The sequence below is a fragment of the Orcinus orca genome, chromosome 14 (assembly GCF_937001465.1).
Source record: "Orcinus orca chromosome 14, mOrcOrc1.1, whole genome shotgun sequence".
In the NCBI taxonomy this organism is placed as follows: Eukaryota; Metazoa; Chordata; class Mammalia; order Artiodactyla; family Delphinidae; genus Orcinus; species Orcinus orca.
The window spans coordinates 89,371,805-89,396,253 of NC_064572.1; the positions used below are offsets into that span (position 1 = coordinate 89,371,805).

Below are 24,449 nucleotides of genomic sequence, written 5' to 3' on the forward strand. Positions count from 1 at the left end.
AGGTCCCTGGCTGTGGTCTGGCCGGCATAACGGCCCGCAGCCTTGCCCTCCCGGGAGGCCCGGTCAGGGAGGGAGTCACGGGAGGCGGGGGCCAGCTGCTTCGCAACCTCCTGGTTAAATCACAAGAGGGATGGTATTTTGTGACGTGTGATGACTATATGGAATTCAGACTTCATTGTTAGTAGATAAGTCGTTAGGACCCAGCCCTGCCCGTTCGTTTACACATCGTCTGCAGCTTAGTAACAGCAGCGCCATCTGAGCCACAGGCCTGAAATACTATGTGCGTGGCCCGTTACAGAAAAAGCGTGCGGGCTGGTCCTGGTCACCTCCCTCCCTCCTAGGTCCCCTGCTCTGTGAAAGGGGACAGAGACAGCTCCGGGCGCAGGGCCTCCAGTATGGACACTAGAAGGCGGCTGTCACAGTGACCACGTGGCCGCTCCCGTGGCCAGGCCACCTCGCTGGGCCTGCAGGAGAGTCAGAGCCTGCTGAGTGTCCGTGGTGAGGACCCAGGGAGTTGGAGAGCATCGGTGTCAGCACCTGCTGTGTGCCAGGTGGTCGCAGAGCCGGCAAGGACAGCCCAGGGGGCCCCGACACGCTGCCTGGCTGGAGCACGGGGCAAAGGCACCAACATCAGTGGCCTGGGATGGAGAGTTGTCGAGTTGTCCCCGGACGCAGAGAGCATCTGTTCTGCGCCCTAGAGGCACGTGGGCGCTCCGAGCATCTTGTCCCGACCAGACTGTAGGGGCTGCGAGGCCAAGCCTCGGACATCACTCTGGCCCTCCCCCTCCCCTGTTTGCAGATGGAAGAGAAGAGGGGCTGACTTGTTAGGAACCTAATGATAATGAAACTCTTTGTTTTATTGGGTAAAAATATAATAGCAATTGTCTTTTCAACGCAAAGAAATGCCGCGTGGTAGAAATCACTAAGTAATAGTACTTCTGCCCGAATCTCTAGATTCTGTCCACCGTTTACAGCAGCATCGTACATATTCCACGTGCAGCTTTATCAAAACCCATCCGTCCTGCGGCAGCCCAAGGGGCGTGTGCCGGCCCCTGGCTGGCCAACAGGCCGAGTCTGGCCGGGTCGGAGCTCGCAGCTCTCCCTGGTGGCAGACAGGAGTCCTGGGCCTGGCGTCAGAGGCCCTGTTATTTATACAAGGTGTACTTACTGTCTTTTGAGAAGATGATACAACCTCTTGGTTCAAAACTCCAAAGGAAGAGAAGAAAAGGCCCAGCATCAGGGAGCCTCTGTTCTTCGGGTCCACACCCCAGGTCACCTCCCAGAGGGGTTCAAGTTACAGTTTCTTGAACACACCTGTGTGTCTCTTTTTAAAGCATAAATGACACATGGTTCTGAGTCCCTTTTTCTTCTTCCCTTCACCGTGTGTCTGGGAGGCTGGAACTCCCGAGGTCCAGCCTCACATGGTCCAGCACATGCAGCAGCCCTGCGGAGAACACCCCTGTCTGCATGTCCTGGACCACATGTGCAAGAGCGTGTGTGATTGCAGTGTGACAGTGACCACAGCAGGGCCCATGAGAGTGCAGAGGGCCCTTCAGGGAGGTGGACGCAGTCGGAAGCTCCAGGACTCAGATCCACGTCGAATCCACGCTGGGCTGGGTTTGCTGCCCGAGTGCGGGCTGCTCTGGCCGCACCAGCCTGTCAGCGTTCCTTCATACAGGCACCCTCGTTTCCCCGGCTAGAAAAGGACTCTGGTATCTTTTTTACCTCTGCCTGTGATTCTTTGTAGTTAAGGCCCCTTAGGCTGTGGTTTCCAGACCTCACTGTGCATCACAGTTTCCTGTGACTCTTGTTGAAAACACAAGACCCTAAAAGACAACCTCCTAAACGGGAGAAAATATTTGCAAATGTTATGAGCAATAAGGGGTTAATACCCAACATATATAAACAGCTCGTACAACTCAACATCAAAAAACCACACAACCTGATTTTGAAATGTGCAGAAGAACGGAATAGATGCTTTTCTAAAGAGGAAGTGCAGGTGGCCAACAAGCACATGAAGAGATGCTCAACATCACTAATCCTAAGGGAAATCAAATCGAAGCCACGGTGAGACGTCGCCTCACGCCTGTCAGAAAGGCCATCGTCAAAAAGGACACAAATGGCAAGTGTTGGTGAGGGTGTGGAGGAAAGGGAGCCCTCGCGCACTGCTGAGGGTGTGGAGGAAAGGGAGCCCTCGCGCGCTGTTGGGACGAGAGCAAATTGCTGCAGCCACTGCGGAGAACAGTACTGATGTTTCTCAAAAAACTAGAAATAGAGCTACGATATGACCCAGCAATTCCACTCCTGGGTATGTATCTGAAAAAAAAACAACAACCAAAAACACTAATTTGAAAAGACACATGCACCCCAATGTTCACAGCAGCATTATTTACAATTGCCAAGATATGGAGGAAACCTAAGTGTCCGTCAACAGACGAATGAATAAAGAAGATGTGGTACATACATGCACAATGGAATATAACTCAGTCATAAAAAAGAATGAAATTTTGCCATTTGCAGCAACATGGATGGACTTGGAAGGCATTATGCTCAGTGAAATAAGGCAGACAGAGACAGACAAACACCATTTGGCATCACGTATATGTGGAGTCTAGAAAATACAACAACTAGTGAATATAACGAAAAAGAGGCAGACTCGCAGGTGTAGAGAACCAGCTAGTGGTTACCAGTAGGGAGAGGGCAAAGGGGAGGGTCAGGATAGGGGTAGGAGATTAACAAGTACAAACTAGGGCTCCCCTGGTGGCGCAGTGGTTGAGAGTCCGCCTGCCGATGCGGGGGACGCGGGTTCCTGCCCCGGTCCGGGAAGATCCCACATGCTGCGGAGCAGCTGGGCCCGTGAGCCATGGCCACTGAGCCTGCGCGTCCGGAGCCTGTGCTCCGCAACGGGAGAGGCCACAGCAGTGAGAGGCCCGCGTACCGCAAAAAAAAAAAAAAAAAAAAGAGGGAAAACCCCACAGGCCCATGGCCTCACCTTCTGCAGAACTGAGCTCTCCGAGCCCCGGCTGCTCTGAAGCCTCCACTTTGGGCTTCGCTGCCGAGAGCTACCTCCCCACAGGGTAGCCGCCAGTCCCCCTGGTCCTGCTGCCACCCCTGTCTTCTCCCCCGCCTCCTGGCTGAGCTGGAGCTGGGCTGGAGGGAGCAGTGCCCCAGGGGCCGAGGCGGGACGTGCCACCCCAGGGAGCGCTGCCTTCCTGCAGAAAGACACACCCAGGTGGTGTAGTAGGTAACGACCCCTCATTTCTTTGCTCAGCCTCTGGGCCTGTGGCCGGCCCAGAGCAGGTGCGGGGAGCAGTGGAAAGGAGCAGCAGGGGTACAGGCAGACCAGGAACGCAGGCCCGGCCGCGAGACCTGAGGACGTTCTCTGAGCCCCTGCGTCATTACCTGCCCCCGCCTGGCCTCCCAGCTCCCACTGGTGCGTCCCAGCCAGACCTGCACGGTCCCAGCCAAACATCATCTAAAACATTCTAGATTGTTTCTTAATTGTATTTATTTATTTATTTTTGGCCGTGTTGGCTCTTCGCTGCTGCACGCGGGCTTCTCACTGCAGTGGCTTCTCTTGTTGCGGAGCACGGGCTCTAGGCGCGCGGGCTTCAGTAGTTGTGACTCACAGGCTTCAGTAGTTGTGGCGCGTGGGCTCAGTAGTTGTGGCGCACGGGCTTAGTTGTTGCACAGCATGTGGGATCTTCCTGGACCAGGGCTCGAACCCATGTGTCCCCTGCATTGGCAGGCGTATTCTTAACCACCGCGCCACCAGGGGAGTCCCAACATTCTAGATTTTAAGAAGTGTGTGTGTGTGTGTGTGTGTGTGTGTGCGCGCGCGCGCGCGTGTGTACAGGTCCCTGCCGCCCGGCATTAGCACGTACTGTCATTTTGGATTTGAAGGTGGATGAGCCAGAAGCTGGCAGACCCGCTGCCCGCCCTTATTTCCCCCGCACGGTCCTGGGTCCGAGCCCGGCCTCGCCCCACACCCACCAGGAGGCCTGGGCCTCCCTGAGACCGAGAGCCATGGCGCTGGTCCCACGGGGCAGCTGTCATGGGGATGTGGGCTCAGACAGGGGCTCAGCTCATGGGAGGTGGTCAGTGGCCCTGACGCGGCGCCCAGGGTGGGGGTCCTGGGTCTCCATCACTCCATCCCCGGTGGGCGGCGAGCTGGGAGCAGCGCCTGGTTTCCTTCCCAGCGCAGGGCGCACACGGCGTGGGAACTGCCTGCCGTGTTTCCTCTTCGGTTCTTGCCTGCGTTTCCCTCCTCTCCCTACCGTCAGTCCAGTAAATAGAAGGTGCGTCTGTGTTACCCTTGGAGTTTCTCCCGGGAGGGCGTCTCCTCCTGTAGCCGAGAGCAGGACTGCAACAGGACCACAGGCAGCTTCCGGGGAATCTCCTCGGTTCTGTCTGCGCAGCCTAGAGACGGACACTTTACCCCAAGCACACGGTGGGTTGGTGGTGCCTACACCCTGGCCAAGTGGGGAATAAGATGCGAATTCAATCTTCACGGCAAATGCTAACAACGTCCACCCTCGCCACCCTTCTGAAGTCTTCGCATGTGTTAACGTCATTGTTACAACCGCAGGACAAATTCGTGCGGCCAGCTCCGTGGACTTGGAGCCTTCCGTCCAGTTTCTAGCACATTCCAGATGCTCCTGCAGCACCCAAGGAGGAGGGCCTGGATCTGGACCTCATGATGGAAGTGGGTGGACGGCCGGAGGGACCCTTCCCCGGCCCCCAAGGGGCTGGACAGAACAGGGGTGGAGGCTCTCATGCCCCAGGGGTGGGGAAGGCGGCCTCAGGACCGGGCGCCAGCTGCCTCCTCTTCCTTATTAGGGACTCAACACCTCGTCTTGCAGGTTGCGGTTTCCAGGGTCAAGAAGGTCCCTGTGGAGCACAGAGAGACGCGAGTGTACGCGGCAGCCGCGGGCTAAGCGTTGTGGATTTCAGGCCCATGGTTAGTTCATCACCGAGGGGGACATGCAGGAATGGAGACTCGACAGAAAAGAATGAAATCATTTAAATGAAAACAGGCCTCTCCTGCTGCCAGGGCGCTGGAGATAAGTGGGACCATCTCGGATGGAGACCCTTCTGAACAGAGGGAGGAGCTTAGCAGGGAGAGGCTCCAAGGGAGAGGCCTCTCGGAAGCTCCGTCCAAGTTAACTCCACATTGTATTAAAGGGGGGGAAGTACTGGGATCCTTGAAGTGGAAAGAAGAAAGAATCATAGCGACATGACGCCCCTGTGTCTCCGTCACAGGCTCAAGGAAGCTCCGGCTCTAGGCTGGGCACAGAGCAGCCCCTGCTGCCTGCACCCCGCGGTCCCTCCTACAAGCCGTGCCCCCAGCTTGGCCTGGAACCGTGTGTGAGGAACAGAGCAGACACACCCAAGCGTTACACCTGCTGTTACGAAACACACTAGTCCTAACTGGGAGGAGGGGACCCCGTGGGGGGAACCCTGTGCTGAAGTCCAGCCACCCCCCAGCTCCAGGCCATGGACGGCCACTCAGGAAGGACGTACTGAGCACCCTGCCCCCAGGACCACGTCCAGGTGGAGGGAGACATGCAAGAAACAGGAACTGGGCAGCCGGGCGGGGTTACAGCCTCCAAGCCGACACGCTGGGCCGTGGTGTGGTCGCTCTGTTCAGCAATCAGGGAGGGCCTCCCAGGAGAGGTGGCCTTAAACCAGCCGGGACAGGGAAAACGAGGAAGTGAAGGTGGGAACTAAGGGGGCTCCCGTAATGCAACTGGCGGCCAGGAAGGGCGTCAGGAGAGGTGGCCTAGGGGTCAGGCCACGGAGGGCCATGCAGGTGGGAAGGGCCTAAAAATGTACCGTCTGGACCAGGACATTGGAGAGAGACTGAGACCCACAGGGGACCATGAACTTGGTTGACAGCTGCCTTCAGACTAGGTATGTCCTGGTCGCCAGGTCAGCATATTTGTTGCCATAAGCCACGCGAAAAAAGCGTGAAGGTCATTGTCGTTCCAAAGCTAGTGAGGTGGGTGATGTAGGTGCCAGCGTGTTGCCTGTTCACAAAGAGGAGGGGGTACAGCGGGGAAGCCGAGAGGGGGAGACAGAGAGCAGCGGGAGGATTCCGCGCCAGCAGCAGGAGGCCATGTGCACGCGGGGCTGGGGCCGCCCTGGCCCTGGAGAGGAGTGGGTGTGATAACACGGGAGTGATCTCCAAATCCGCGAATCCCAGTTATGCCCCAAACTCCTGTGGGGGGACCCCTTCCCCCCACACCCACACGGGAATGCTACATTCTCGCAGCAGCTCCAGGGGGCAGGCCGCAGACTTCGACTTCTCGCCTGTGTGGACAGAGCCACTTGGGACCCTGTAGACAAAAACACTGCAGAAGAGAACACACCGAAAAACATAATGAGCTGGAGGAAGAATGCCTCCCCCTCCCCCGATAACCTGGGAGACCAAGAAGCAGGACCAAGTGTTCAGGAACCTGGCCCGACATGCGGAGGACCACAGGCAGCTCACAGCACCAGGAAGCATGAGGCTCCTGGGGAGTCAGGGGTCGCCTCCATTTATTCAGAGGGAAGCCTGTTACGCACGAATCAGGAGTGGGACGTGCCCTTGTCCCGGCTTCACACGCACCTGGCCAGGCACCTGGCCAGGGAGGGGGAGGGGCAACACCAAGCAGACCATCCGACGTGGGCGGGGCTGCGGGTTCTGCTCCAGTGTCTGTTCCTGAAATGGACCCCGATTGTCGAGCAGTCGTTGGAGGTTGGCAGGAGATAAGGTTTCTAGAAGTAGGACCACAGAGGAAAACATCCTTTTTTTTTCTGGATTTTTTATTTTTATTTATTTATTTTTTATACAGCAGGTTCTTATTAGTCATCCATTTTATACTTATTAGTGTATACACGTCAATCCCTATCTCCCAATTCATCCCACCACCATCACCCCCTGCCACTTTCCCCCCTTGGCGTCCATACGTTTGTTCTCTACATCTGTGTCTCTACTTCCGCCCTGCAAACCGGTTCATCTGTACCATTTTCCTAGGTTCCACATATATGCGTTAGTATACGGTATTTGTATTTCTCTTTCTGACTTACTGCAATCTGTATGACAGTCTCTAGATCCATCCACATCTCTACAAATGACCCAATTTCATTCCTTTTCATGGCTGAGTAATATTCCATTGTGTATATGTGCCACATCTTCTTTATCCATTCATCTGTCGATGGGCATTTAGGTTGCTTCCATGTCCTGGCTATTGTAAATAGAGCTGCAATGAACCTTGGGGTGCACGTGTCTCTTTGAATTATGGTTTTCTCTGGGTATATGCCCAGTAGTGGGATTGCTGGGTCATATGGTAATTCTGTTTTTAGTTTTTTAAGGAGGGAAAACATCCTTGCTGGTAGAAAAGTGATGTGTCTAAAAATCGCTCGTGAGCAATGCATTAGGACCCCTCCCAGGGCACTGTTTTATCCATTCAGCTTAAACTTCTGTAGGCCCCTGAGCTGTCTCCAGGGCCCCGCACGTTTGTTAACTGGCCTTTGAGAGCTCCAAATGTTTGCGGCGTTACAAGTGGTGGCCGTTTCCACCCAGGGCGGGTGTTGCACGGACCGCACCAGAGCCCTGGGACCACGAGGCACGAAGCTCTAGGCCGCAGTGCCCGGCGCACCCTGCTGCCCGGCACTGAGCGTGGAGTGCAGGGCCCGCCTGTGGCCGGTCCGACGCTGCCATTAAAGAGATGCATCTTCTCTCTGCAACTTAAATCAGCAACAGCACAATCTCAAGCTCTTAAACGCGATTTGATTCTGATACCTTCTCTTCTCACGAATAATATCTGACAAACCTGACAAACAGCATCTCCATTCTGTTCAGCAGTTTGTCGGTGGAGGACTGTGTCCCCAGGCTCTGTCTTTCCGGCATAACGACTGCCCGTCGCTCTCAGGGACGTCCTGGTCAGGACTGTGCGTGTGGCCACCCTGTCCTGTGACGCCTGCTCTGTGCCAGGTCTGTGCTGGTCACGAGCCGGGCGTGGTCCATCCTCGTGGGGCTGTGGTCTGGCCTGAGCATTGAAGCCGGTCTTGACCAAGGACGGTAGCACGGCGGTGTCCACCGCTGCTGAAACGGCCGGCCTGCGAGCTGCCTGGGCCATTTCTATCTAAGAGCAGGTCTGAGCCATTTGGCTAGTCGGCTGGGTGGGGTCCCGCTGTGCCGGCGCCCCACCCGCTGGGAAAAGGCTGCCTCGGCCCCATGTGGGACTCGCTAGTGTCCCCCCGTCTCCAGCCCCAAGGTTCTTGTTCTTGTCCAGTTTTCAGGTCTGCCCTGATGCTGTCTGGACCCCCCTCCTCTGCCCCTGCTGGGCCCTGGTCCAGCCCCCATCACTCCCACTTCACACGGGGCCGCAGCACCAGGGCCTCCACCACGGGCTCACCCTGGGCACCCATCAGAAGCACATCCGGACGCCCGGCCCGTCCGTACGGTCGGCTGCCGTCTGTTTTCACCTGGCAGAGGGGCTCGCTGGGCCTCACGGGACGGGGCCCGCTTGCGGGCAGACGTGAGTGGGAGGAGGGCATCCTCAGCCCTTTTACTGGATGCTGCGGAACAACTGGTCTTAACTGTCTTTCTCACGTTTCACAGCCCCAGAGAGCACACCGCAGCTAGGGTTCCACAGCCCGTGCGTGCATGTGAATGTACGTGCGTCTGCGTGTGTACACACATGTACATGTGTGAGGACAGGTGTACGTATGTGCATGTGCATGGTGTGTGTGTGAGTGTGTGTGTGTGTGTGTGTGTGTGTTGGGGCCTCTCTGGGGTGATCGGCGGGCCTAACGGGCCTGGCGCCGAGTTCCTGGGGTTCCCACAGCCCCCCCAGCTCTCCCCAGACTTCGTGTTAGACCCCAGGGGTGGAGCCACGACGACTCTCCTCCTTGGCTTCACCTCAGACTCACCTGGACAGGAAATGTAAAAGGAGTCCCAAGGCCCAGGCCACCCCTTGCCCCATGACAATATGTCATCGTTTTGGGGTGTGAGATGCAGGCGCCCGTGTTTTTTAAAGCTTCCCTGGCGCTGCCATGCGGTCAAGGAGAGACCCACTTGCCTGAAGGGTCTTTGCCCAGAAAAAGTCTTCTCTGCGTCGGAGACTGGGGGTTAATTTCTAGGAGAGGTTCAATGAGAACTTTGGAGTTTGGAGGAGAAGCTGTTTATTCACATGCAGGTTTGTGGAGCAGACAGGGTTCCACATGGAGGAGGAATCCTGATGACAAACCCACCCTCCCTCCATCGTCCCCCTCCCCCTCCCCCTCCCTCCCTCTTCCCTCCGACTCCCCTGCCCCCTCCCCTTACCAAAGTGAACTTCACTCTGAGAGGGAGAAGAGACAGGCCAGCCTGTGAACGAGGCAGCAAGGGGGAAATGTGCTGAAAGATAATGATAAAACTGGTGCTTATTTGCAGGAGTTTATGGTCTGCAAGGAGGTTCCTGTGCTTTTCTTACTTCCAGCCTCTGAGGAGGGTACAGTGAGGCCGAGGTTATTACGGAGCTGCTGGGAGCTCCTAAAAAGTTCTGTGTCATGGAGAGCCGTTTGGGCTCAGGGATCCGGGTCATGTTGGTCAATCTTCAATTTTCAGTGCTATTTGGGGCCATGAGCCCTTTCCCCCCTCCACCCGCTGGAGCTGCACACCTGCGCACACCTGCGCACACCTGCGCACACCCTGCGAGCCCGCCATCGGCTGGTCTCCGTGGCCAGGGGAGATTGTCGGTTCGGCCCAGACACTAAGGGAAGGAATTCACCGCCCCTTAGTGGACGGAGCCTCAGAGAGGAGAGGAACAGTGAGCGCGTGGCAGAGACAAGTACCAGTGCGCTCACGGGCGCCGCCTGGCGGGGCTCCCAGGAAGCCATCGGACTGGTCCTCGTGGTCAGTGCCTTTGCTCAGAACTGCAAGTGAGCGAGCCCAGCTGAGCACCAATTCCAGCCCCAGAGCGTCTCCCGGGACCCTCACTCGTGTTGCTTGTTCTCCTCTCCTTCAGCTGCCAGATCCCTTCCTCTGCAGCTTCCGGTAACCACGGTGGCCGTCGTGGAGGCAGGGGTTCCAAAGGGAGCCCAGCCGTGCTGTTGGCTCTGTCAGAGCCAATTGCTCCGGCAGCATCGGGGCTGCTGTGGGACGGGCAGGGAGGCAGGGAGGCTGGGAGGCCCGGAGGCCGGGAGGCCGGGAGGCCAGCCCCGTGTCGGCTCATTTTTAGCCAGGCCTCTCGTGCAAGTCTGATGTGGGCTGTGGCAGACACCTGTTCCACAGCAGAGTCACGGGCACTGGACCGAAGGGTAACCGCAGGCGGGCGTAGTCTCCGTTTTCACTGCACACAGCTTAGCTCAGAGTCGGGGTTAAACCCCATCTAACCCCGAACTGTTCTGCTGATGTCTCTCTCTCTGCTCCAAACAAAACAAAACACAAAACACGCCTCTATGACACATGCGACGTCATTTTTCTTTTCTCTGCTGATTCCCATCCAAGAGGGTGTCCTGAAGGTGGTGTTACGTCACCCGTCGAGGGGAGAGGAGCTGGGCTCTGGATCTCAGACGCGGGTGGTGCTTCTGACTCCACCACGTCCAGCTTCAGGACCCACTCTGCCGACCCTCTGCACCCCACCCGCTGTAGGGACGGCAGCACCGCCCGGCCTGAGCAGGTTCTGAAATGGCACCAGTGGGCTCCCCTAGAGAGTCACCACGCCCACACGACTGAGAAATACCCCCCGTCCAAATCTTGCTTTTCTGGGTGTCTTGAACTCAATTTAAACTGGACAAAAGGGAGATTCACTTAAATGGAAGATGAATAAATATCTGCCTGCTCGAGGCTTTCAGCAATAGCCCAGTTCTCCAGGCAGAAACCCAAACAGCCGGGCCGGCGCTCACGGTGCCCCGTGTGCCGCTGGGGACTTGTCAGGGGCCCCGGTTATTAGAGTTTCTGCAAGCATTGCAGGGTCTGAGCCATCCTGACGGAAGGCTCGGGACCTAACCCCACTGGACAATAGGACTGCCCCTCGGGGTGCACCAGCTGAGGGAGTCAGCGTCCCAGGTCTGCCCTAAAGGCGGAAATAACAGAGGACAAGGTGGCCACGGCCCCGGCAGGGAAGGCAGACGGCTCAGCCACAGAGAGAGAAATAAGGCACTTTCGGGAGTGACGACTGCTGTGGAGACAGTGACACAAAGTAACGGGGTCGCTGCAGTGGGCCCGGGAGCTCCTGACCCCACGAGGCTGCAGAGGCTGCCACCCGAGACCGCGGGAGACCACTCGGGGCTGAAGCTGGGCCGGGCCGGGCAGAGCAAGCCCGGAGGGTGGCAGCAGGCGCACGTCCAGGGTCGTGGGGTCAGAGCCTACACGCCTCTGCGGGGAGAGAACAGAAAGCGCAGGGCGTGAGTCCCCACGGAGCGGGGCCGCGGCCCGTGCCTCGTTCCCCGCAAGGATGTGCCCCGTGGGTGGCACGGGGTCTTGCAGGTAGCGCCCCCTTTCCCGGGGATGGTGCTGCTTTTATTCCGAATGCACCGGCAGACGGACGGAGAAGAGGGTCACGTGGGGACCCGAGTGGCGAGCTTCGTGCTTCCTGAGCTCTCTCCGTGGAGACTGGGTGGTGGGGAAGGGCGGTAGGAGGCAGCGGGGGCCTGGGGGCCGTGGGGGGCCAGGGAGGTGACAGACACGCGGTGCACCCTGCAGGTGGTGGTGGCAGGACTCGCTGACGGGACTGGGGTGACGTGAGCCGAGGATGACAGCCCCGCTCGAGGTGCCTGGACTGAGAACACAGACCTCTGAGGCTGGTGGGGGGGAGGGAAGCGTCCCTCTGGACACACTGAGTGTGAGGGGTCTGTAGGGGGCTGCGTTGCTCAGGGTTCTGGCAGGAAGCGGAGGCACCCTTGGTGTGTCTGGGGACGGGCGGCAGGGCTGTGCACTCAGGTGTGCCACCAGCCGGGCTCCTCCTGACTGTCTGCCCCTCGCCCCCCACGTAGGCCCGGGGCAAATCCGGATCGCAGCCATTCTTTCATTCCCTACATAGAGTTTGAGCGCCGGCTTCATGCCACATGCTGTGTGGTGGGGTCATTCAGCCAAGGTCAGAGCTTTCGGATGGAAATACATCATTCAGTAAAAAAAAACACTGAGTGTCCCCCAGAATCTAGACATCAGACATCATGTAGACAGACAGTACAGCTGCCTAGATCGGTTTCTCCATTTGCCAGGAGTGTCACAGAAGGTAAGCGAGACTCCCTTTATTGGGCTGAAGGGGGAGGGGCCGAAGCCGTCTGGAGGGCAGGAGCCGCACCCGCCCTGCTCCCCACGGGCTGTGCCCATTCCTCGGCAGACTCGTTTGAGGTGAGGGTTTCACCCTCCGTGCACCGCAGGTTTCCGGGGCCCGTGTGTCTGCGGTGTTACTTTCCGGGCCAGGGGGGCTTCCAGGCTTGACGCCTCTGGGTGCACATTCACGCCGTCCACCGACAAGGGTTGACTGTTGTCCAGCCACGTTTTAATGAGCCACCCTCGAATAGACGGTCGCTCCCAAGTTTGCAAGAAAAACCGCCTTCCCAAAACTTGCACTTGGGTTTCAGCAAACGTGGAGTTTGGCTCACAGACAGTGGGCGTTGCACTGGTCTTGCAGGTCAGCCGGGTGGAAAGGGAGAAGAGCCAGGAGCTCAGGCAGCTGCGGGAGCACGAGCAACACAAGAGCGCCGTCCTGCTCACCGAGCTCAAGACGAAGCTGCATGAGGAAAAGATGAAGGAGCTGCAGGCCCTGCGGGAGACGCTGCTGCGGCAGCACGAGGCTGAGCTGCTGCGGGTCGCCAAGGTCAAGGACAGCGAGAACCAGCGGCTTCGGGCGCTGCTGCACGCCCTGCGTGACAGCGCCCCCGACAAGGTGCGCGCCGTGCTGCTGTCCGAGGCCAAGGAGGAGGCACGCAAGGGCTTCGAGGTGGAGAAGGTGAGGATGCAGCAGGAGATCTCCGAGCTCAAGGGGGCCAAGAAGCAGGTGGAGGAGGCGCTGACGATGGTCGCCCAGGCTGACAAGGTCAAGGCCGCGGAGATCAGGAGCGTGTACCACCTGCACCAGGAGGAGATCTCCCGCATCAAGAAGGAGTGCGAGCGGGAGATCCGCCGGCTGGTATGTGCGGGGCGCGGGGCGCGGGGCGCGGGCAGCAGGGGCAAGGGGCAGGCATGGCTTCGGCCTCGCTCTCGGGCAGGGTCCCCTGCACAGCACACCTCACACCCCTACTGTTGGTTTGCAGACTGCAGAGAGGCCAGGCTGCTAAAAACAGCCGGGTGCGTTTCAGAACTCACCACAGTCAGCGCCCCCCAGGGCCGGGGAGGCCGCAGTCCTCTCCCCTCCACCCACCCAGCTTTCCTTCCCAGTTCCAGCGTGGCCAGAACAAGGCACCTGCAGAGGAACCCCCGTTTCCTGGAAGGGATTTCTGAAAGGTTCCCCTTCTCACAGCCCCAGGTTAGGCTCAAGCCAGGCAGCGGCTAGCGTTTGATGGCGTGAGTCCCACACTCCATAACTGGCAGGTTCTGCGGTCTGTGAGCTCACTGGACCCAGAGAGGCGAGACCAGAGGCCCACGGCTGATGGTCAGGGGCCCCAGGCCCTCCTGACATTCCCAAGCTGTGCACTGTCTGGGTCAGGAACTTCATCGGGCGCATCCTCCTGGCTCCAGAGACCAGGTGCCCAATATATGCGTGTATATATATATGTGTGTATATATGTCTCTGTGTGTATATTTCACACATATATACCTTTCATGTGTATATCATTGAAGACTTACATGCCTGATAGCAAGAAGACCAATACTTCCCTTTTGAGACCCCCCCCCCCGCCCCCGCCAAGAGTCCCACAGCTCCGCGTCTGTCTCACTTAGCCCAGTGGGGAGGGAATGGGCGGTGGGGTCACATTCCACCCACCGCATCTCCCGCCCCTTCCACCAGGTGGCGCTGTTGGAAGCCGGTCCACAAGGTGCTGCCGGCTGGCATCAGGACCCAGCGCCCCCCACCCACCTCAGCTACTATTCCCAGAGCCCAACCATATTATAGAATATACAAAATCATTGTTTCCAGTTTTTATGGGATATAATTGACATACATCACCGTATAGGTTTAAAAAGTGTACAAGACGGTGGTGTGACTCACATATATGTGAAATGATTACCCCCATGAGCTTAGTTAGCTCCATCAGTTCATGGAGACACAATGAAAAGAGAAACCAAAAGAAAATTTAAAAAATGTTTTCCTTGTGATAAGAACTCTTGGGATCTGCTGTATTAACAGCTTTCCTATATTTCAGTACACATCAATGTTCTGTTTGTGTGCAATTTAAAGCAAATAATGAAAAGCACACGTGAAGTCCAGCCGCGTGCCCAACACATAGGAGGTGCTCCCAGAGCGAGGGCCACAGTGAGCGCCGGCTCCCGCCTCCTGCGAACCCAGCACCATGGCCCCAGCCTCTCTGCCAGGGCCCCTTCTCCGTTGCGGTGCTGCCCCCATGGTGACCCCTTGAACTGAGGCCCAGCGTCTCCTCGGCCTTCTCGTTTAGGCTCTAGCTGGTGAGAGCATCCTGACCCCTAGACCCGGCTGTGGATTCAGGGGTAACACCCGGCCCAGCTGTGCAGACACGTCTGAAGTGACCATGACTGAGGCCAAGCGTGATGCCCCAGCCCAGAGGGACGGGCGGCCTTGGCTGGGAGTGGGGGCTCCGGGGCATTTTCAGAGAAGACGGGGTTGGAAAGAGAGGCAGTGGTAGCAGGGCTAGAGCAGAACTGGAGGGTGGAAGATGTGGTCCAGAGGAGGCCCCACCGCAGGGGCCTGGGGGCAGGTCTGAGGAAGGGACCTGGTTTGGAGGGGAGGTGGGCTGGGGGCTGTCCAGAGGCAGGGCCTGGCCCCGAGCCACAGTGCAGGGCCAGCAGTGGTCAGGGCGCTGCGAGCCAGAGGAGGGACGTGGTCCCAGGTCCCAGGACAGCCACGGTGCAGCGAGGTTCACTGACGTGGCCCCAGGGATGACCGTGCTGATGGCCGTCGGGGGTCCCAGGGCTCCCGCACAGAGAGACCCCGTCTGCAATTACCTTGGAAGATATTTGGCAATCCCAGTTTCTTACAAACGTCAGGCAAAGAGTTGCTGTTTCCCCACCCATGGCACTGGCCCATCCCGGGGCGTGGTGACGGTTTCCCTGGGTCTGGGAGGAAGGCACGTGGTTCTGGAAGGTCAGAGGTCCACCAGTGCTCAGGAGAGCGCTGGCCTGGGGGAGACGCGGCCTCCCCTTCCCCGTGTGCCACCCAGCCTTGGACGCCGAACCAGGGCATGTGTGACCGCAGGAGCGGCCGTGCGGCAGCCGATGCCAGACAGGGTTGCAGCCGCGTGAAGGCCAGCCTGGGGGCCCTGCTGCGGCCCAGGCACAAGGCCGTGGCACAGTGGCCGTGGGCAGCCTGACCGGGAAGCCAAGGAGCTTGCAGGGAGGTCCGCGCCTCTGTGTCCTCGTGTGGCCAGCGCCCCAAGCAAAGGGCACCCTGCCGAGTGCTGCTTGTAGCAAACCTGGGGCCTGAATTCCCTGCACCCTGGGGGACGGGAGCTCCGCCTATAGACGGGTCTCGCTGGCAGCCTGGCCCAGGGAGGAAGGGAGGGGACCTCAACAAGGGGCGGCCACTTTGTAGAGAACACGACAACTCCCAAGTGGCCAAAAGCAGGAGGCTCCCCTGCAGCACCTTGGTCAGTCTGGCTGGTGTTCGGGGCCTGGCCCCTGCCCGCTGGCCCCAGCTCTTCCGGCCCTTGTCCTGTGGCTCCAGCCACTTTGGGGTCTTCTGGGTGCGGCTCACAGGGTCTGAAGGGGAGGCTGTAGCCATCTGTAGCCATGTCCTGGGTGAGGCTGGCCCTGGTGAGGCGTGAGGCTGAGGGCCCCGCAGGGCCAGGCGCGGGCACGAGAAGGATGGCTGGGCCGGCCAGCGGGGAAGGGCCGGGGAGGCGTGGAGAGTTAGGACCCTGGGTGCTGGCCGGGCTGTGGCACCCCGTGAGGGCACAGAGCTCTCAAGGAGAAGCTTCCTGGAGGGTGGGGGCGCGGCGGCCGGCAGGCACTCCCAGACAGAGCCAGGGAGGCCCAGAGCTGGGTGGGCTGCAGGGCAGCAGGAAGGGCTCGGGGCTCAGAGGTGCTTCTCACCACGGGGCTCGCCTCGGAGCACCCGGGGGTTTCAGGAGGTGACTGCAGGATTGGGGCCTCCCTGCTGAGGCCCAGGCCAGTTGTTTTTAGGGGTCCCTGGATCTTATAGAAGGGAAGTCTGGAGCCCCAGGAGGCTCTGGAGCTGCCTCGTCAGCCGTGCCCAGCTGCACAGCGACCCTGGAGAGACTCGGTCCCGGGACCGGGGGGCTCCTGACCGAATTTTCACCCTGTCAGAGTGGAAGGGAAGGAGGTGGTTCTCTCTGACTTCCTCTGCGAGGTCAGGTGCGTCCCCCTCGTCCCAGCCGCACCTGGCTGGTGACACACTCTAAGGACTGGGCTGCAGCAGGCGGGGGGTGGGGGGGTGGACTCTGGGCCCCAAGAACAGCTTCAGGCACGTCCATGCTGTTGTGGAATCGGGGGATGTCAGCCGATCATTTGCTAAAATACGAGCTCAGATGGTTATTAAACATTCTATAAAAGAAGAAGTACAGGCAGCACCAATTTCCCCTTTCTCATAGAAACCTACGGTGTGAGGTGCTACCTGCCCCCAGTTGTCTGGACAGCTCGTTAGAGCGGTTAAACCCGTGCAGAGGCTGCCGGGAGGGGGCGTGGATTCTTCACGGTGCTTCCTGCAGGTCAGGAGAGCAGCCCAGCTGCCCCGTGGCCGCCCGCCGAGGCTTCCCTGGCCATCCCGCTACCCGGGCTTGAATGTGCTCCCCGAGCTGGAAGCAGCCCCCTGAGTGAGGTGGGGGCCCCATGCATCCGACAGAGCGTGTCTCCGCTCGGCTGGGCGTGCCCGTGGTGCACACGCGCCTCCTTCACGGACGGGCCTCTGTCTAAAGCAGCGGGACCGGGAGAGGCAGGAATGTGCCTTGACTGAGACCCTTGGCATGTCGGGCGCAACGAGGCGCTGAGTGCGAGGCCCCTGGGACCTTAGAGGAGTTTCCAGCTTCAGAAATCAAATACCCCCCTCGGTGGGGTGGAAGCAGCCGCACGCATTTCCTTGGTGAGCAGAGCTCGGAGCTCCACCTCGGGGTGGACCGGCTAACTTGGCCACGTTACGTGGCACGTACAGTGACTTCCCTGGGAGGTTGGCTTCCTGGTCCAAACCATCTGCTTAAAGAGCTGATTTAAGTGGGAGAGTGGAGACTTGTTTTCACCTTTCCTGATGAAGGAAAAATCATGTTTCTAAAGCGTCTGTGTGACTTTAAGTGTGAGACCCGAGAACGTAGCTGCTTCTTAACATGACTTTATTTTCACCGGCCTCTTAGTTTCCACTAACTGAACGGGTTGCCTCTTTCCACTCTGCTGTGTGCTCCAGGCAATGGGAGTGTAGCAATTAAGGATTTCTCTTCTTCTGTTCAGTGTGTCGCTGGCCTGTGAATTCTGTGATCTGGGCTAATTAGACATCTCTACTCTGTTCCAAGCTGACCTCAGCAGACGGCTGATTTATTAACTTACTCAAACCTTAAACAGCAAACAAAGCAGCAGGATAGCCTACCCTGCTCTGCTGTTTGAAATGTTTTAAACCGAGTCTTCTTGTCAATCTGGGGCCATTTGTAATGACACCCCCAGCACCCGAGCCTGTCTGTCTAAAGAATGGGCCGCCCGGGGCCCGTTACGCCTGGCCCTCCCCCAGGGCAGTGGCCTGCGCTTTGGTCAGGGCCGCCCCTGTGGCAGCTGGGAGGGGCCCAGAGGCCAGGAGCAGCTGTGTCTGGAAGGGCTGGCAGCTATCAGGAGGTTGACACTTTAGGGAGAGTGTGCAGGGCTGCAGACCCCTCACAGCCACCAGACTCCCTGGGCACCCTGTCCTCCCGTCTGGAGCCTGCTTGTCCAGGGGCCCCCCCGCCCCAAGCCTTAGCTCAGAGGAAGCTGAATTAAAAATGTGACTTTGCCTGCGAGCAGTCAGGCAGCGCCCCTGCTTTCTACCCACACCTCGGAGCCAAGGGAGGACACGCACGTTGGCCCTACACACCGTCCAGCCTTCCCAAGCCAGGCGCCCGCAGAGCAGCGGCAAAGAGGCCGAAAGGGCTTTTGGGCCCACGGCTCCTGCTTTTCTGTGTTCACAGCCCGCCTGTTTTAACACAGACCCTGCTCATCCTACTGACGGGGTTCAGGAAACGGGGCGCCCCTATTCTGCCTGACGTGCAACAGAAGGCAGAGGGTAGAGGTGGCGTCTCCAGACCCTGCCGGACGGACAGCGGGTCCCCGCAGGCCAGCCTGGGACGGGGGAGTCCCGCCAGGACCCCGGGGAGGCTGGGAGGGCTGTGTGGTGGAGACGTCCTCGGCTCCCCCGGCTCGGTCTGGGCTGGAGAGTCACGTGAGGCCTGGGCGGTGGAGACGTCCGGGGAGACGTCCTCGGCTCCCCTGGCTCGGTCTGAGCTGGGGAGTCACGTGAGGCCTGGCGGCGGGCGCGGCTGTCGGTCCAGGACCACGTGCTTTGCTTCGGCTCTGCCGCTGCGGATGCCCCTCCTCACGCTTGTGCGAGCGTCACCCCACCTGTTTCTATGGTAACTGCAGATCTGTGCCCTGCCTGCGTGTGTGATTGTGTTCTGTTCTCCTTGTAGATGGAGGAGATAAAATTTAAAGACAGAGCAGTCTTCGTGCTGGAGAGAGAGTTAGGGGTCCAAGCCGGGCATGCCCAGAGACTTCAGCTCCAGAAAGAGGCTCTAGATGAGCAGCTGTCCCAGGTCAAAGAGACCGATCGGCACCCGGGCAGCCCCAGACGGGAGCTTCCTCACGCAAGCGGTGCAGGAGACGCCTCAGACCGCTCGGGAAGCCCTGTAAGCACCTCCCATGCTTGGCCCGGCGACCAGAGTCACACACAGGCCTGCCCGTGGCTCGTGGCCCCGCGGGCAGCTCCCTGGGGAGTCCAGAACCCAAGCCCTCCTGCCCTGGCGACACTGACCGTGTCTGCAGCCCGCAAGCCAGAGGGACCCTCAGCTTCGCTGGCGTGGCTGAGAGGGCCCAGAGACTTCCGTCTCTGCCCTTCCTTGTGACGTAGCACAGCACAAGCCCTCCTCTGTCCCCTCCCACGGGCCCTGCCCGAGGCGTGAGGCTTAGCTGCACCCGCCTCAGCTGCCGGGCCCCAGGCCGCGAAGGGTCCCTGCCCTCGCTGGTGGGAGATGCGGCTGGGCCGCTCTATCGGCGCGCGCACGTGGGCTTTGCCTCGCGGCCCAGGGCGGCCCCCTGCTCGCCCCCCTCTGGCTGTGAGCCTCCCGCAGTGGCTTCTGCCGCTCCCGTCACCAGTCGCCCGCCGCTTTCCGCATGCCCGTGCCGCTTTTGCTCATTGGGCTGCATGGCAGCGCAGGGGCCGGGACACCATCCGTTTCCTCACGGCCGCTCCTGATTCAGAGCCCTCTGAGGGGTTCCAGGAATCCGGGAGGGAGTCTAAATTCCACGGACCCTCCATGCGGTCCTTCCAGGTCTGCCCCCTCGCCTCTCCTGCACCTGCTGAGTGAGGAACCGTTCCTCGGTCCTTCCTGGACACGTGTCTGTTTGCTTGGAGGACAGAACCGCGTTTGAGCCGAGCCAGCCCTAGGACAGTGACGTTTCGAGAATAGAGCACGACATTTTATAATCTTATTATAAGTGGCTTAACTGGATCAAAACCAGCCCCCGCTCTGGCGTCCGCCAGCCCCCGTTAACGCCGGGGAAATCCCGAAGCCAGCTCAAACTGTTTTCTTTGACTTTTCCATCAAGTTCTAGTGGTTCCCGAAGTGACCTTTTAGAAACTAAATTGGAGGGACCACCTTCCGTGGGAAACCCGCTTCTGAAAGCCTAAGTGGAACACCTTTTCCTGGGCTCACGTTATAACACAAGGAAAATTATGCCCCGACTGCAGTGCAGGGCAGGCCCCCCTCCTGAAAGCTGCAGCCAGCAGTGGCCACATGAAGCGTGGTGCTGGTTTCCGGGGTTTTCTCGGCGTCACGCAAACCTGCGGCATCTGCATCGGCATGCCCTCGCCCCCATATCTGCACGCCCTCGCCCCCCACATCTGGATACTTCTGGACATTTCTGCTCCTACATCCTGTCCCCAGCGTATGGTTTGCTGTGCCCACGGCGCTCGAAGCAGCGGTTGTCGGCCCCCAGGAGGGTCCACACCCACCCCCAGCCGTTCGGAATCACCGGCGAGCATGACGCAGAAGTGCCTTGGTTTCCGTGGTGTGTTGAGATTTGCAATGGTTTTTGGGTCTGTGTCTAGGAACGGTTATTTGCAGTTGATTTTTGTTTTAGGAACAGCAGTTGGATGAAAAGGATGCTCGGCGTTTCCAACTTAAGATTGCGGAGCTGAGCGCGATCATCCGGAAGCTCGAGGACCGCAACGCCCTGCTGTCGGAGGAGAGGAACGAGCTGGTGCGTGGCAGCGGGCCTCTGGGTTCTGCGGGCTTGTGGCTGCTGTGCAGGGGCGCTGAGGCATCCTCTTCCACAATTCCCTGTGGAAAGGAGGAATGGGGGTGACGGGTGGGCCTTGCGTCCAGGCTCCTTGGCTGTTTCCAGTAAAACGTTATTAACAAAATCAGGTGGGGGGCCAGATGCAGGCCTCAGGAGCTGGCTGGCTGACCCCTGCCCTGCGTCACCGAGGCACCAGTATCCTCAGTTCCGCGTGTGAGCGGGAACATGTGAGGACCTCGCCCTTCAGCGGCGCCCACACCATTCGTCTTTATGGCCATGGAAATTCCCCAGTGACCTGTGCTGCCGGGGTGGGAGCTCCCCAAGGGGCCCCGAAGGGTCACGAGCCGGGCTGCTTCCCGCAGCTCTTCTGGGCTGAATAGAGCGCGGGCCCGAGGCTGCTGCCCTTTGTGGAAGCTGAGGCTCATCTGCTCACTTTACCGCCTGTGTTTGGAGACGCTGCTTCTCGGCACACTTGTAAAAATCGCTCTGTATATTTATTTTGTCTTTCAGTTGAAGCGTCTAAGGGAAGCTGAAAGTCAGTACAAGCCGTTGCTCGACAGAAACAGGCGCCTGACTCGGAAAAACGAAGATCTGTCCCACACTTTACGTCGGATGGAGAACAAGTTAAAATTTATCACCCAGGAGAACATAGAGATGGTAAGGGGCCTCGCTCTCGTGTAACCAGCCTCTCCTACACGAGGTTTGGTAACAAGATCGAGCCTTTGGTCTCACGGGCGTTTGTGGGACCAGGAGCTCGCCGGCAAGGAGGCCGTCCACCCACAGCCCACGGGTGGCTGGTGACAGGGCTGCGGGGACGCAGCAGCCGCCCTTCACCAGTCGGGCCCCCTCAGCCCACATGTCGCGGCGTGTGGTCTGGTTGGTTTTTCAGAGACAGAGAGCTGGCATCCTAAGGAGACCCAGTTCCTTAAACGACCTGGACCAGAGCCAGGATGAAAGAGAGGTTGACTTCCTGAAGCTGCAGATCCTGGAGCAGCAACACCTCATAGACGAGCTCTCCAAGGTGACCGCTGGGCACCACCCGCCCGCCCGCCGGCCGCGCTCTGTCCCCTCCCATCCCCGCTCTGCTGCCCACAGGGCACCCTGCGCCCGGGCTGGGAGGGGCCTGCTGGAGACGCGGGACACCCTCCCGCAGGGTCGGCTCTAGGCGCCCCCCCGCCCCCGCCACTGAAGCCCTCTGCTTCCCTCCCCCCTCGGGACTGCGACCTCAAGAGCAGCAACAGGGCCTGTGTTGGCCCCGGGGCTCTCACAGCACTGGGGGTGGGATCCAAAGTCAGGGCGCTGGCAGGGCCGCGCTCCCGCAGACGGTGTCGGGGAGGACGGGTCTTTGGCCGCCGGCCACATCCCTCTGACCTCAGCTGTCTTCCTGGGGCCTTTCCCCTCTCCTCTGGACACCCACCCATCCTAATCCAGGATGGTCTCCTCTCAAGGTCCATGACATAATCACTCCGCAAAGACCCTGTTTCCAAATAAGGCCGCAGTCCCAGGCCTGGGGCTTGGGGTGTGGGGATATCTCTCCAGGGGGCCCCACCCTCCATCTACGTAGCCCTCCCCCTGTGGCCAGCCCCGGCACAGCTCTTCCAGTCCTTCCACGGACCCTCCTGCAGTTACCCTCATCAGGGCATCTTCTGCGTCTTTTTGGGACCCTGACTGACTGACTCCACGGTCAGATCAGTTCAGAACAAGCTGCTTTGGTCATTCTGTGCCCTGGGCGGGGGCAGGGGGAGGGAAGCAGAGGGGACAGCGGTGCTCTGTGTCCTGTCGCAGGCATGGCGCAGGGCCAGGGAGCGCTGGTCTGTCTTGTTTCCATGACTGAAATCACCTCCGAAGTAACTGAGATGGGTCGGGGCATCTTCCCACCCTGTGGGCAAGATGGGGTCTCACCACCCAGCCTTCCCTGACAGGGCCTGAGGTCAGAGCTCTTGTCCCTTCAGTGACCAGTGACCGTCCATCCCCCCAATAAGAATGCACGAGGGGAGGAGGACAGAGACAGCATCCTGACCAGTCGCAGACGCACACGCACCCTGAGCCCCTGCAGGGTCCCGGGTGCCCCTGGGGGCACCAGCTTAGGGAGGGAGGAAGGGCCAGGGCCAAGTAAGACCCTCCCTCTCAGGGCAGGGGCTGGGCGAGAGCAGTGGGCTTCTGGGGGCCTGCGGGGCTCGGGGGCTCCCCCGTCTCCACGTGCCTTCTCTCTTCCAGACGCTGGAGACGGCCGGCTACGTGAAGAGCATGTTAGTAAGTACCACTCAGCGTCCTCTCCTGCATCTCGTCCCACTTCCTGGGGCCTTTGTCCCCAGGGCCCTCCTGTGCCAGTGGCTCCTCCCCACCCAGATAGGAGCATCCACCCCCTCCCTGGGTGGGTTTTATGGTCACAGTGCCGCTTGCCCAGAGGCTTTGCCGTGGGACTGAGAACGCCCACCCAGCAGGGTCACGCAGGGAAACGGCCAACACCGCAGTTGGCTTTTGGCAACGCCTGACCCAGAGCTGGCTCCCCCTCCAGCCCTGGGACACTCACCCCGCCATGGGTTTCTCCACCCCCACATGGACCCCGGTCTGGGCCTGGCTGGCTTCCTCATGGCCCCATAAATGCGGCCTAGCTCCCTGGAGAGAACAGGGCCACCGGTCTCACGTGTTAGCGAGGTCTGCCTCCACCGTGTGAATACCACCCTGTGGATATCTGCCCTGGGAGAGCGGAGAGGGGCTGGGCCCTCCGTCTTTCTCGAATTTCCATTTATGTGTGTGTCACTCTAACCCCTGCCCCGCAGGGCCCCAACCCCAGACCGCGGAGGAAGCTCCAGACGTGAGCTCAGAGACACCCAAACCTGCCGTTGCTATTCCAGCCCGAGCTGGAAAGATGGTCCATCCAAACCCTCAGAGCAAACTGCCCTGAGCAGACCTCACTGCAGTGTCTTTGTGATAATGCAGGCAGTAGACCAGCCTCAAGGTCACCCTCGGTCCATCCAGATGACGACTCGGAAATATTAACCTGTGTATTTAAAACTGACAGAGCTGTTCAACTACTCAAAAAAATCTCCTCAACTGGTTTTTTGCAGGAGCGTGATAAGCTTTTAAGATATCGGAAACAAAGAAAGAAGATGGCAAAACTCCCCAAGGTAAACGCGTACATGAAACGTGTATTTTAAAAAGCCTCTTAACAGGAATGAGCCTCTTCCTTTAGATATGAAAAGAAAATGGTTTTCTTATTTCTAAAAATTGTTCTTATGAAATAACCAAAACAGGACCCAAAGTAAGTATTCCCCTTATATATATATATTTTTTTAAATTTATTTATTTATTCATTTATTTTCGGCTGTGTTGGGTCTTTGTTGCTGCATGTGGGTTTTCTCTAGTTGCAGCGAGTGGGGGCTACTCTTCGTTGCGGTGCGTGGGCTTCTCATTACGGTGGTTTCTCTTGTTGAGGAGCACGGGCTCTAGGCGCACGGGTTTCAGTAGTTGTGGCACGCAGACTTGGTAGTTATGGCTCACGGGGTCTAGAGTACAGGCTCAGTAGTTGTGGCGCACGGACTTAGCTGCTCTGTGGCATGTGGGATCTTCCCGGACCAGGGCTTGAACCCGTGTCCCCTGCATTGGCAGGCGGATTCTTAACCACTGCGCCACCAGGGAAGCCCTCTCTTTATGTTTTAAATTTAAAAACCCAACCTTGTTTCCTTTAAATTTCCAAGAGAAGATGCGAATTCACCACAGTAATGAGGAGGAGAAGGTAGCTGCGACACGCTCCCCGCCTGGGCCAGGGCCGCGGGCGGCAGCGCCTGGGTCTCTCCCAGGCAGACCGGCGCCCCTGCGCCCCTAGGGAATTTGAAGACCTGGGATAGTTTCTTTGCTGCACAATCCTTTTTGATAAACCTGAGATTTTTATTAAAGGAGATTTGGGAGGCAT

General features: G+C 58.9%; 2 protein-coding genes across 51 annotated transcripts in view; one reads left to right on the forward strand and one right to left on the reverse strand.

Moving 5' to 3' along the window:
* Positions 1 to 24,449, reverse strand: part of BNIP3 (BCL2 interacting protein 3) — a 547,174-nt gene that overhangs the window by 83,825 nt on the left and 438,900 nt on the right. The window lies entirely within an intron of this gene.
* JAKMIP3 (Janus kinase and microtubule interacting protein 3) overlaps positions 1 to 24,449 on the forward strand; it is a 105,781-nt gene that overhangs the window by 48,993 nt on the left and 32,339 nt on the right. For 15 of the 49 annotated variants that reach the window (XM_049697487.1, XM_049697486.1, XM_049697492.1 and 12 more), the window contains 7 exons: positions 12,609 to 13,106; positions 18,706 to 18,921; positions 20,375 to 20,494; positions 21,044 to 21,190; positions 21,423 to 21,554; positions 22,751 to 22,786; positions 23,605 to 23,664. In XM_049697487.1, the coding sequence (XP_049553444.1) occupies positions 12,609 to 13,106; positions 18,706 to 18,921; positions 20,375 to 20,494; positions 21,044 to 21,190; positions 21,423 to 21,554; positions 22,751 to 22,786; positions 23,605 to 23,664 (1,209 nt within the window). Of the gene's footprint in view, positions 1 to 8,329; positions 12,326 to 12,608; positions 13,107 to 18,705; positions 18,922 to 20,374; positions 20,495 to 21,043; positions 21,191 to 21,422; positions 21,555 to 22,750; positions 22,787 to 23,604; positions 23,665 to 24,449 lie in introns of those variants that run through there. The other 34 variants (XM_049697478.1, XM_049697483.1, XM_049697480.1 and 31 more) reach the window with 11 other exon arrangements.